At 53.7% G+C, this 13,446-nt stretch overlaps 3 protein-coding genes across 3 annotated transcripts; 2 read left to right on the top strand and 1 right to left on the bottom strand.

Annotated features, from left to right (window-relative positions):
• Positions 1–1,166: 1,166 nt before the first annotated feature.
• On the top strand, positions 1,167–1,977 carry J4E84_007271 (uncharacterized protein; the record flags this gene model as incomplete). The annotated part of the gene is made up of 2 exons (XM_049389856.1): positions 1,167–1,174; positions 1,269–1,977. The coding sequence occupies 2 exons, from the start codon at positions 1,167–1,169 to the stop codon at positions 1,975–1,977; spliced, it is 717 nt and encodes a 238-aa protein (XP_049242600.1).
• Positions 1,978–8,950: 6,973 nt separating this feature from the next.
• Positions 8,951–10,381, top strand: J4E84_007272 (uncharacterized protein; the record flags this gene model as incomplete). Its single annotated transcript, XM_049389857.1, has 1 exon — positions 8,951–10,381. One exon carries the CDS (start codon positions 8,951–8,953, stop codon positions 10,379–10,381), a length of 1,431 nt encoding a protein of 476 aa, XP_049242601.1.
• Positions 10,382–10,705: 324 nt separating this feature from the next.
• J4E84_007273 (uncharacterized protein) lies at positions 10,706–12,949 on the bottom strand (the record flags this gene model as incomplete). The annotated part of the gene is made up of 1 exon (XM_049389858.1): positions 10,706–12,949. One exon carries the CDS (start codon positions 12,947–12,949, stop codon positions 10,706–10,708), a length of 2,244 nt encoding a protein of 747 aa, XP_049242602.1.
• Between the last annotated feature and the right edge of the window lie 497 nt (positions 12,950–13,446).

Genomic DNA, 13,446 nt, shown 5'->3' on the forward strand with positions numbered 1-13,446 from the left:
GACTGGCATCGCGAAACGTTGATTGTTCTATGGGTCGTCAAGGAAGAAGGGTGTGTAGAGGCGTGAATGTCAATGTCGATGTCAAGGCTTTTGACGTTTCGCCTCCGCGCGATGTTGACGATTTAGGCAACCATTATGGCAGCCAATGAGCGTGGCTGTCTTCCATGCTGCTGGAGAGACCTCATAGTTCTCACTGGCTCTTCGAGCTATTGGTCTCGGTGCCGATACATCCGAATATCGCCGAAATCATACGAAGTTGGGCAGGCGTTCACTTGCTGCAAGTGTCAGTCATCTTGCGCATCGCATGTTGTTACGTCCTAGAGCAAGCACGCACAACCAGCAATCAACGTGAAAGCAGAAGTAGCAAGCTGACGTCATTCCTGAATCACTCGTCAGTCGCGCCTACCAAGCTTCACGATACCTCCGCCAATCTCAGGTGGTGCAACTATATACTACACCACCATGTGAACCCACGTCACGAAATGGTCCGAAGACTATATAATACCCTCAATATTCGCTGCGTACGCGATGCGCGGTCTGAAATCATGGGCGAGGTGAAGACTGCGCGGTTGCTATTGTGCGCGGCCTGCCCTTCACTAACTACGGCTGCGTGAGTATCGCCTGTTCAAGAGCTCACACCCAACTCACCCTCACTTCTTGGCGGTGGATTCTGAGTATTCAATCCTATTGTCGCGAGACCAACTCTTCTCTTTCGACTCACTGGACCTCGCCTGACCTACAGTCCAAGCTACCGACCACCCACCTACCGCGCAATCCAAATCGCGCTTGCCGCCTACATCACCTTGTATCCCAAAGTGTTCTCTTCGTTAGCACTCATGTCGTCGTCTGTCGCCAGACAAGTCGGCAACATGCTCGCGACTCGGTGGTCGCTCCCAGGACAAGCAGCCACGCCGTCGCCATCCACCAAGCAAAAGACCGACTCCAAGCAGAAGGTCGACGCCATACACGAGAAAGTCACCTACCCACGCGTCTTAGGATCACGGGACGCGGACTCATGCAACAACGCATCCATGTCCTACGAGCACCTCCTCGCATGCGGCCACCTCATCACCACACCCACGCCCGACGAGCGATGCGCACCCAATTGCTACTGTGTCGAGCACAGATCGCACAAGATCAAGGGAGATGAGAAGAAGAAGGCGAAGATGCTGCTGTTCTACTGCGACGCGTGCGTAGAGGAGGAGAACGAGAAGCTGGTGACTGATACTTTGACGTCAGCGGGGGCAGGTATGTTCACTTACTGGCAGTAACACTCGCGACTACGCTCACCACTTGACAGAGAACCTGCGTCGCACCCTACGCGAAAAGGAAGCCGTCAAGCGCGAGAAGCAGACCAAGTTTCGCAAATGCTATATCGCACTCAAGATCACCTCCGTGCCTTGCCATACCGACGGCACACTAGGCAAGAGCTATACGCCGCGCAAAGAGCATCATCCTTTCGATATTTCGATCCCTCGAGTAGGCGACAACTTCTTCGAAGACATCCTGGTGAACCCGGTGGAGGAAATGAAGGCGCCTAGCAACACTATTGCGACCGCGCCCAGAAAAGCAAACCACCCTGTAGTCGGTAGTAGCCCAGCCAACCTCGGCGAAGCCGGCGCAAACTACCTGCGATACACGGCAGCGCAATCTGCAGCACCCAAGGTCCTCAAAGCCAAGGCGAGTGCCCCCAACGCTAAGAAGACCGCGTCACTGTCTGCTCCTCGCAAGGCCGCTGCAGCATCACCGGTAGTACCAAGCACCAATGTCGCGCAGAAGATATCTCCAAAGCAGTCGCGCAAGAGGCCCATCGTCATCGACGATGATGAGGAATACGTGGACGCGCCGGAGAAAGAAACAGAGGTTGTCAAGAGAACCAGGAAACGACAAAAGGCTACTTCGTTGCCGTTGTCACTGCCAGCTACCCCGAAAAGGAAGCCAGGGCGTCCTAAGGGAAGCGGTCGCAAGAAGGTGTGAGGGTTTGACGGATACAGGTGTTGCGAAATCGTGAGGATGTGGAGGTGATGACGAGGTTGGAGATTACAAGGACGGGGTGTATGCTGCTATGCGATGCCTGGATACTGTCGTATTTGCCGGGCTGACATTCTGGTATGGGTACATATTGAATGGAACATGTCGTTGATGATGCTTCTGATGGAAAATGTGATGCAGAAGGGTAACGTCTGGTGATCGTGTGCGATGTTGCTTTCACCCCACTTCGTCTGCTGACTAATCTGCATCCTGCCATCTCGCTACCCGTCCTCTCCACAAAATATCCAATGCACGATTGAAGTGTACAGCATATTTTCTTTTGACACTTATTAACGCGAGTTGACTATCTATCTGCATGCTCTAGTACATCTAGTTCTAAACCATCATACACGAAGTTCCCCACGTCGCCATCTCAAATCCCCCCCTTCTTTATTCAACAACCACTCACAATACGCTAGATAGATACAGTCCAGACAGTACACAGCATACAACGCCTGAGACCAAGATTACCGCGATTTCCATGTTTGACATTTCGTCTACGCTGTGAATCCTGATATCCCGCCGCCTAACATCTCTTTCTGAAGGGAGACCGCGTTCTAGATCAATTGTAGTGCGCTCTTGCTGGTCGTATGTGTTGGGGCGGATGATTGGGTCGGACATGGCGTTGGTGTCGGTTGTTTTTTCGCGAGCAACTATCGAATGGTTGGTTGATGTCGCTGTTACGTACTGTTATTTGGAGCTCGTGATGTTATCGGTGGCACAGTGGATTTGGTGAATGAGTGAGTGAGTGAGTGAGACGATTCTATAGAGTGGCCGGGCGCTGATCAGTGAATGAGCAATGCACTGTTTGGCTGAAATATGGTGTGAATGAAGGGCATATGGCGCTGCGAGCTACTTCTGTAGTATTTGATCGGATGGATTTGGGAAACACCCCGCGCCCGCCCCATACCGCGATCTCCAATCCCCTCACCCGCCAACCACTCACAACACCCCAGTACCATAGAGTATAGACAACGCAAAACACACACCGCTCACAACGAGAAGTACCGCGATAGTCTTGTTCACCCATTCGCCCTGCCTGTACATCCCAGTATACCGACGTCCACGTCCGTCATTTCCGTGCGAGGAGAAAACGCGTTCTAGATCAGGCATGGCGAGCTCTGGCTGGTCGTGTGGATGGGGGTTGGAGTTGATGAATAAGCTGCTGAGCAGGTGGTTGGCGGCTAAGGAGTCGTGGGTAGCTGTCGAAGGGTTGGTTGAAGGAGGTGTCGAGGTATTGTTGTTTGGAGTAAGTGTTGAGGGGATTGATAGATTGGTTGTAGGCGTACTGTTGTCTGGAACTCGTGATATTATGGGTGGCATCGCTGTTACTGTGGGTCTGAGTGTAGAGAATCTGAGCGAGGTAAGTGTAAGAATAGTCCCGGCGCTCTATAAGTGAACGTGCAATGGATTTGTTTGCTGTAAGGGTGGATGGATGGAAGAAATGTGGTTCTGTGAGTCCCTTCTAGACTACTTGGTCGAGAGTCGTGGAACTGCCGACATGCTTCCATAGACGGCTACATGGCGCTCACCATGAACTATTCCTCAACGCCAGACTCTTCGACGTCGTCCACATATTGTCGAGTCGCAGCGGCGAAGGCCCCCTAAGCAGCATATAGCACTTTAGATCCTTGGACGGAACGTAGGGTATGTTTTCCAAAGCCGATGAGTCGCGGACGTACTGAGAATATTCCCGGACAGTCGCTGCAGCCTCCATCTCACTACCGACGACCCAGACCTTGTCACACCCACCTATAATCGTATTTGCAACGACGATAAGACCGCCCACTTCGATTGACAGGAGGCGATTTTCCAAGGTTTCTGTGAAGACATCCAATGAATTCTCAAGAAAGACAACATTCTCTAACCGAAGTCTGACTGATAGTCGAAGTAACTTCTGGACTGCGATCCGGTTCAATTTCACATTGACGAGGCGCAACGTGTCGAGACTGGAGGTCCGGATCGGACAGAGAAGCTGGGACCATCCCGACACTAGCCCGATCTGAGGCATGGACATGTGAAGCGCGTTGTTCTCTGCGAGCGATCTCCCTGAAAAGATCAGGTGTCGTAGATTTGGACAGCGCAAGGTGTTGGGCATGATGAAAGTGTCGTGGACCAGCCTCATCTTCAACGAGTCGCTGCTATACGCATTGGACTTGTCGCCACTGTCAAATTTGTATTCCAGGATGGTGAGATGTGAGAGTACCATCTCTCCGGTGGGAAAACCGACGAACCCGAGTGTGTTGAAGTTGATGGCGGCTTTCCAAAGTCGCTGGCCTTGGCGGTGATCTATGTGTCTAAGCAACGCGTAGAAGATGTTCATGGAGTGTCTGCATTGAGCTTTCGCGCAGGTGTACCGTAGCGGATAGTTTTGAGCAAGGCCAAAAGAAGGGAGAACAATGTTGCCTGTATTAATTCCGTACAGCTCTTGATAGGGGGCCTGATCTGTGAGACGCAAGTTGTTAGTCTCCCTGAGTGGTGTATGCTTCGTGTACGCTCTATCCACGGAAAGTGGAAGCATGCTGCGGGTTGGCCGATAGCAAACTGTTTCCAAGTTGATGAACTTGTCCATCCAACCTAGGCTATTATCTTCCAACCATGTAGACCAAAGATAGGGATTCGTCATCCGGTCGTGTTGACAAGGGCGATGGAACTCGCGGTCACGATAGCTTAGGCCTGCCCTCTCGAATTCTGCAACCTCCAGCCGTCGTGGCGCCGCATCTTTGTACACTATAGCCCTTACGAGTTTCGCTCGAGCAGGATCGTCAGCGATGCCTTTGAGTATGGCGATGCTCTTTAGATCTGGCGCAAAGCACACAGTGCGATAGAGATACTTCTTAAACCCCGGTTCGTTGCATCCTTTACAGGTCAAGAGGAAGCTCAGCACGTCGTTGTAGCTTTCGTTGTTGTTGCAAACAACATGGTCCAGTACAACGTCGAGAACCTCGTTGGGGAGTGGGAACTGGCTGCGCAATGGCGCTGACGGCGAGCAAGCTTCGTCATGAATTCGTAGGATATGCGGCTGAACATTGAGACGACCTTCTTCGTCAGTCAGCGTGATTGACCATGGCGCCAACAGGTTCATATTAGCGATGAGACGATTGCGCTTTTGGATACCAGATCAGCGTCAGCAACTGACACACACATATTTATACATGTATCTCGGTCTCGCGAAGGGCGCGTGAACCACATCGGGTGGTCGGACGGCATCACGTGTTGCTGAAGCGTTGTTGCAGCCCTTGTGAGCATTGACAAACGACGAGACAGAATCAGTAGCGGAGGCCAAAGGTTTGTCGCTCTTCTCGGTGTTCTGGCATGCTCTAAGGAACAAATCCTGGTCTCTTGGGTATGATGTATGCATACTCCGCACGCGTAGCGGCATGGGTGTAGCCCGAATGTGGGGCCTCTCACAACTGTTAAAGTACGCCCGGAGCGCGTATCTGCAGCCCCGTCTGCTCGGCACACGTAGGCCATGAGCATAATACCGTATCACAATACTTGACGGTTGGTTGATTACCTGGACATCTTGGGGAGTGTCGCAAAAGAGCCAGTCGTTTGCGCGACCAATCTCATACGCACGATGGCAACGGAGTCGAGCACAAACGACTTTAAGCTTCGGCCTGCAAGATTCTCAGATCTTTCTTCGATAGCGACAGTATGGGCGGCGGCATTTTTTGACGATGAGATCATCGGCGAGCTCATGCATCCACACCGCAAGGACTACCCAGACGACGTATACTGGTTCTTGCTGCGCGGTATCCGAGAACGGTTTTGGGACTGGCGACATCGATTCCTGGTCGTGACAGACGATGAGAAGGTCGTTGGTGCCGCAGACTGGAAGAGGCTAGGAAAAGGCGGAGAGGGCATGGGTTTAGGGCGAACAGATCCACGTATGTCCATCAAAGTATTCCGCATAGCCTATGAGCGCGCAGCTGGCCCTATCTGACCTCTCTGTTCGCAGGTAATCTCATCGCGCCACTCGTTAAGACATACCACTCCATGTCTCTAGCGCTCTTCCCCAATCGAGCGGCTGATCCTACGCGCACTTCCTTCCTCGACACGGCTGTCGCGAACTCGGAGAAGTACTGGACAGGCCATCGCACTGAGTGCTGGGACTTGCACGTCTGTGGTGTACACCCAGACTACCAAGGTAAAGGTGTTGGAAAGCTGTTAGCCACGTGGGGTGTACGCGAAGCGCAGAAGGAGGGCAACGAGGTTGTGGCTAGTGTCTTGTGTGGAGAGAAGAATAGAGGATTCTATGCGAAGGCTGGCATGGGTGTTCAGGTTTCGGAATCGAAGGGCGATGGAGGCGGCATCGCGTTGTTCACGAGATAGATCGCACGGGCGACGCGTGTCAGCCAATGAGCATTGCCGGAGTTGTGCCGGCGGCATCGCGTCTTTCGTGACGCGTCTGCGACTACCATCTCTTCCTCCCCATCACGTAGCGCTTTCCATCATCACATTCATCTCTTGCCCATCGTTAATCGTTCCTTGTGAATCGATGAAATAGCACGCAGTACCGCAATGAAGATGAGAAGGAATGACCGAAAATGCCGACCGCGCGGACCGAGCGTGACTGCCTGGCAGCAACACATAGCTGCTGCTACCCGCCGTATTGGATGACTTTCAAACACAGAACCCTTCTCCTCCATCAATCACTCTTATCCCAGGATACACAATATGAGTCTCGCTATTACATTCGCTGCGGGTGTCGTGCTCCACGCTACTGTCTTGGCCAGGCATCGCGAATGGGACCGCCATTCAGCCGCCATCTTATCCTCAGCATGTGTCCTCTTCGCAGCTACAGTCGTAGCCGTTGCTATTATTCGGAATGTTTCCTGGGTCTCATCTTTCGCTTGCGTGGGCGATGTGACCACGTCCTTAGTCAGCGGCCTTCTCAGTTCTATGATAGTGTATCGACGATGGCTACACCCTCTCAGATCCTTTCCAGGGCCTATAACTGCACGGAACACTAGCATATGGATCATCAAGCAAAACGTCCCTGATCTCGACTTATATGTCAAGATGCGCAGCTTGCATGATCGATATGGCGACTTTGTGCGAATAAGTAGGTTTGGAGAGCATTTAGACGAGTGCGTCGTTGACCTGGTCTAGGGCCACGCGAGATCTCGATCTGCCATCCTGATGCGATAGCGGACGTACACGGACCGAGGAGCAAGATCCTGAAAGGCGAATTCTACGATCAGACCCATCCATTTCATAGCCTCCAATTCATCCGCGATCCGAACCTCCATAAGGAACAGCGTCGGTACTGGGACAGAGCTTTCCATAGACCAGGTCAGTGATCTCCGCTTTCGTTTGCTGCCAAGCAACCAAGGTCGAGCATATACCTCCTTCTGTCACTTCTAGTTCCGCACGATCAACGTCACCAGCTAGCACGATGGAATGTTAGACCACCACAGCTAACAGCTGTAGCACTGCTGGGATATGTGCCACGACTTATACGACACTATCGAATCACTGCCAGTATACTTACGAGTCATGCGGCATCACGAAACCCGATCGACGCCAGCAGTGCCTTCTTAGACCTATTCTTTGATGTCATATCGGACTTGACATTTGGTCAGTCCTTCAATACACAGACCACGAAGCAACGGAGTCCGATCGTGACAGAGTTCCTCAGCAAGCAGAAAGTACTCGGCTTCGCCTTGCTGAACATGCCTCTGCTCCACCTCGCTAAAAACCTGCACATGTCCACGAGGAAGCAGAAGCCCTGGGAACGTTGGTATGATGAAGCATTGAAGGCCCGCAGTAAGGTAAGTCAGCCAAGCTCCGATTGACTCATAATCTTGATGCTCATGTGCGAAGAAAACCGTCTCGATGTCGGACATATACACATACTTGCCGCAATCTGCAGACTCCAACGGCAACACTCTCAGAGAGGCCAAGTTGGCTATCGTTGCTGGCGCTGATACAAACGCCATCACAATGTCGATTATTTGCTATCTACTGTGCCGCCATCCTGGGTACCAGGCGAAGCTCCACTATGAGTTGTCAGACTTACGTTCTCTTTTCCCTAACGACCATGATCTGATGAACAAACCTTGCTTGGCCGGCATCATCAACGAAGCGTTGAGATTGCATCCTCCCGTCCCCTCCGGTCTTCAGCGCGTAACACCCGCAGAAGGCGCAGTCATCGCCGGCCGACACATACCAGGCCATATGAATGTCACAACGCCGAAGTACGCGCTACATCGAGGTAGTGCTCTCTCCCACTTGTTGCAGCTTGAGCTGACCTTTCAGATACCCGCGCGTTCGTTCGACCAAACGAGTTCATTCCCGAACGCTGGTACTCGCGTCCCGACCTCATCCTTCGCAGAGACGCATTCGTTCCATTTGGCTACGGCGTGTACAACTGTGCGGGCAAGCCATTGGCCATGTTACAGTTGCGCATGGTCCTTGCCATGATCTCCCAACGGTTTATCATTGCATTTGCTCCTGGCCAGGAAGGTCTATGCCAGTACTTCATCGATCATCAAGCCGACTGCTTCACGCTCCACCTTGAGCCCCTTCCTTTGATGTTCGAACGAAGAGGCGATTGGATCGAAGAGGCGTGTGAGTAATACCAAGGTGGATCTTTTATCGCGATGTGGCTGGCACATGACCCCATGCTACAGCGGCGAAGATGGAACATTGCTACTGCATTTTGCTGATAGGTCCAAAACATCCTCCCTCAACCTCCGTAGTTGTAGGTATTCACATGGAATCTTATGAGCTCTCAGGACTGGAAGTGAAATGCTGCATGGGCGGCGAGAAAAAGCTGTCACCCAAATGACCCTGAAGTCAGCAGTCGTGCTCCCCTATGGTTCGCTTCCAACCCACACCCCGTTCGCTACCACTGAATCATAGCACCCCCCCTTTTCCTTCCACTCTCACTTCAGTCCGACTAGCCGACACTATGGGCTTCATGAAGCAAGGCAGCCAACGTCCCCTCGGCAGGCGCCGCACTCTGCACGACTTGCGAAGGGCAGCGCGCAGCCCCAAGCAACTTGAGAATTCCGACCAGACCTTAGTGCAAGCAACAGACGCCCCGCAGGCTCAAGATAACACGTCACGACTCAAGAAACGTGCAAGCACCTTCGGCATCAAAAATGCGCTCACCAAATTACGCATCATCAAAAGCAGCGCAGTCCCCACGGAACCAGTTTGGACCCAGTATGAGCTCGTTAAGCGCATCGGCTCCGGTGGAAACGGCCTCGTAGATCTCTGCTTCGACACCTCAGCCGGCATCCTCGTCGCGGTAAAAACTCTGACCCTCCCAAATCCCGCCGCACCTCTACCAGAAGCAACGATTCTGCAAAACCTAGGCCGCCACGGCAACATCATCCGATACTATAACAGTGTCCTGAGTCCACCGCATCCTTCCCGTCTACAATTGATCTTCGAATACTGTCCCAGAGGCGATCTACTGGATTACCTGGATACCTTGGATGGCCCCATTCCCGAACTATTCCTCTGGCATGTGTTCAAGCATATCGCTTGTGGTCTTGCTTTCCTGCACAGCCGCGGCATTGTGCATGGCGACATCAAACCCGCCAACATCCTCCTCACCGCGGCACGAGAAGGCGAGCGTTTCTCCCTACCCAAGATCGCAGACTTTGGCGCTGCGTCCTGTAACCCCTTGCCAGAAATCCCACGCGGACACATAGGTACACCGTCCTTCCAACCCCCCGAAGCCGACTATCGCCACGGCCCAGAATCCGATATGTGGTCCTTGGGCAGCATGATGCACGAACTGGTACTGGGTCGTGTACCCATGCAGAAAGTGCGGGAGCTGGAGACTGATGCCGAGACTTGGTTTGGGGGGAGTGGACGGGAGATACCGGATGGTGTTGTTGCGCGTGGGCTTTATAAGGAGTTTTGTTACTACCAAGCTGGCCATGTCGTTGAACGCACGCGCATAGACTGTCCATCGGAGTATACGACGAAAGTATACAGTACCCTGCTGAACCACTTCATGATGCGCGCGCTTGACCTCGACTGGGGGAAACGTATCACGGCTAGCCGACTGTGGGACCTGTTACCTAAGCTCGAAGCTATTGTGCAGGATCTGCATATACTGGGCACGCCTGATCTTCTCGATAGCTTCGAGGACCGAGAGGATATGAATGGTCGAGGGGACATGAGTGGTCAAGAGGTCGCATGCGTCACCGACTCCCAGATGCTCCGACAACTGTTTGAGAGATTGGCACGGTGTGCGGATTGGGCGAGTCATCAGGAGATGCGGAGGAGAGGGATGCAGTTGTTGTTTCTTATGGAGGAGGAGGATCATTTTGCGGTCTTTAGGGCGCTGAGGGATGTAAGGGGCTTTTGGGGGATGGAGTGGTGATGTGGGATGGGTGGCAGGGGGAGATGCGGGTGCATGCAAGCGCGGTTTGGACTCAAGCTACGAAGTCAGACTGCTGAGGGTGTACTGGGTCCAAAAGGCCAACCCGCAGATCATGATATCACTATCAATGGGCATGATTCTCAAATGGACAACATTGGTTTTCAGATTGTCATGCTGCGGTGTCGCAAATCAAAATGCCGTGGACAAGAACACCAAGTGTGCAACGGATGTCGGTGATGAACTCTGGCTTGTCCGAGTTGCAGCATGAAAAGGGATACATTATCATTACCGCGAGAAAGCAAAATCATGTACCTGCGTCCACCTTCACAGCCTCGCCGACTCCCTGACCTCCAACCCCGCCATGATCCCCCGACTAATATAATCGCTAATCGCCATATTCGTAACCATAGGATTGACGCCACTAGCGCTGGGGAAGACACTGGCATCCGCAACGTAGAGGCCCTCAGTGCCCCAGACCTTGCCCTTGGGATCCACAACACCATCTCTCTCCTTTGCACTCATCCGACAAGTACCCATCTGATGCGCAGACACATACACAGTCTCGGGCGACGGCAGCCCCTTAGCACGAATCTCATCGAGCCAAGCCACAAACTCGGGATCGTTGATGCCATCTCCAGACGGTCCCGCCGGATCGCGGATAAACGGCCGCATATTGGGTATAACGGTGAAGATCTCAGATGCGCCTTCCACATACTGTATCTTCGCCAGCGCAATAACGCCCTCGAGCACATGTCTCTTATCGTAATTACTCGTCTGATACGAGAACCTGCACCGTCCATCCACCGGATCCGGATAAACCCTCCCTGTATCCCTATCCCGCGCAATGCTAATATAACCCACCATGTGTTTCAGCTTCGCAGCATCAATCTTATACTGCATCGCGGACTTCCAGTCCACCCACATCAGACACGCGGATGGAACCATGTTCGTGGCTTCGAGCTTGACACCATGGCCTGCGTTGTCCATGTTTTCGAACTCGGAGACGACGGACGTGAGGATGCCGCCTTCCCATGGTTTGATCTCTTCGGCGTGGTAGGCGCCGAGGAAGGTGACGGGGTGCAGGTAGAGGTTTCGTCCGATTTGAGGGTTTGTGAGACCGGAGCGGAGGAGGAGGAGAGGGGATTGCATTGTCCCGCCGGAGACGACGACGCGCTTTGCTTTGATGAGGACGCGGCGGGTGGTTAGAGGCGTGCTGGAGACGCCGCCTTGGGCGTCGCGTGAGGTCCAGGTGCCGAGGACGCCGGTTGCGACGCGCTTGCCGCTTTTGTTCGAGAAGATGATTTTCTCCGCGTGGAAGCCTTCGATGAATTTGGCTCCTGCGCGCGCGGCGTCTGGGAGGAAAGACACGACAGGGCCTTGCTTTTCGCAGGAGCCGCAGCCAAAATTGCAGTAGCCGCAGTAGTGTTGCTGGCCGCCGGTGTTCTGAGGCACAGGCGCAGCGTTCCAGCCGAGTTTCCGTGCGCCTTCGAGCAGGATCTCGTTGTTGCGATTTTGCTTGATGTTTTTATCTGACACGCCCATTCGGTCGCAGACGCGATCGAGCGATTCTTGGAATTGCGCGGATGTGAAGAAGGGGAGGCCGCGGGCTGCCCATTCGCGGCGGACGTAGCCTTGGGTTTGGAGGGAGGCAGACCAGTTTACTGTTCCTCCGCCGCCGAGGGACTGGCCTGCTACTACGCTCACTGAACTGTCGTCGGATGTCAGGAAGGATCCGCTCATGAAGAGGTGGTGCCAGCCGTCTAGTTCGGCCATGGGGAAGTGGTCTGGCGTCCAGTGATATGCCTTTTCTACAATCAACACACGATGGCCGGCTTCAGCGAGGTTCTTCGCCGTCACGCCAGCACCACACCCGCTACCCACAACTACCACATCTGTTTCAATGATCTCAGGCTCGTCACCTGGAGGTATCTGGATGAACTCATAGTCGAAGCCCTTTCCAGGTCTCATACCAACAGGCACACGTGGAGCACCTATTACGCGTCTCAGCGAAGGCGACGTCTTGATCCAAGCCTGCTTAGTGATGATCACCAACGAGCGGCGCAGTTGGCGAAGCGGTCCCAACCGCGCGGTAGCCCAGCCCTGTATTATCGACTCCCTTACATGAGCGGGTTGCTCGCTGATTGGCGTGAGATAGCCCGTCAAAGCCAGTGACCCCGCCCGCGTGTTGAGGACATTCAACACCATGCACAGGTCCTTTCTCTGGTTCTGCGGCATGTACATGGCGAAGACGCGCTGCAGTTCCGCTCGAAACGCCGGATCCTGACTCGCATAGTCGTCAAGATACTCCTTCACCGCCGTCTCCGCATCAGGGTCGTTTCCGGGCGCTAGAGCCCTCAGCTTGCTGACTGCAGTCGAGTAGTCGGTGTCGGTTGCGGCGAGTTCAGTCTGCGTCCTCGCCGTGGAGATGGGCTTGATTGCTGGGATGACGGCATCCGTGATAGCAAGTAGCGTCTTCCATTGTTGAGGCGTGAGCGGATCCTCAGCTGGGAGCGGAGGCAGCGGAGTAGCTTTCGGCGAAACGGGCTCAGAAGGGAGTGTTGTTGACATTTTGCCCCGTATAGTTTGGTGTTCAGGGATAGCCTGGATGTCGCGCGTGGACCATCAAAGGGTCTTGAAGGTGGAGCTGTCGGGCATGCTAAGGACGCAGGCGTCGTTTTGTTTTAGTTTCCAGCCATGTCCACTGCGAGAGATGAAGCAACTTCCCCCGCGCCACATGCCGTGCCATTGTTGACGTCTGCTAGCCCGTGGCGGTTCGTGCCTCGGTTCAGAAAACAAAGTTCATCGACGTGTCCCGGCGAAGGGTTGCCAAGGCTGCCGTTGCTCGTGGATGTCGGAAGGACAGATTCGCCGGAGCCGCCATTGGACGTCTTTCAAGGGCTATAGAGGACGTCAGGATAGGCTAAATCCTGTGATGTCTTGCATTGATCTGCGCGGCAGATCTCAGTCGTAGTCATGTTAGCTGTCGATGCGTGTGGGCCGTTGCGCAGCTCAGCGTCGTAGACTGCGGATCTCTCATCAATGCATTGGGAGAGCGTGCCCATGTG

The sequence above is a fragment of the Alternaria hordeiaustralica genome (genome assembly GCF_023758085.1).
Source record: "Alternaria hordeiaustralica strain BMP 2776 chromosome Unknown scaffold_15, whole genome shotgun sequence".
Lineage (NCBI taxonomy): Eukaryota > Fungi > Ascomycota > Dothideomycetes > Pleosporales > Pleosporaceae > Alternaria > Alternaria hordeiaustralica.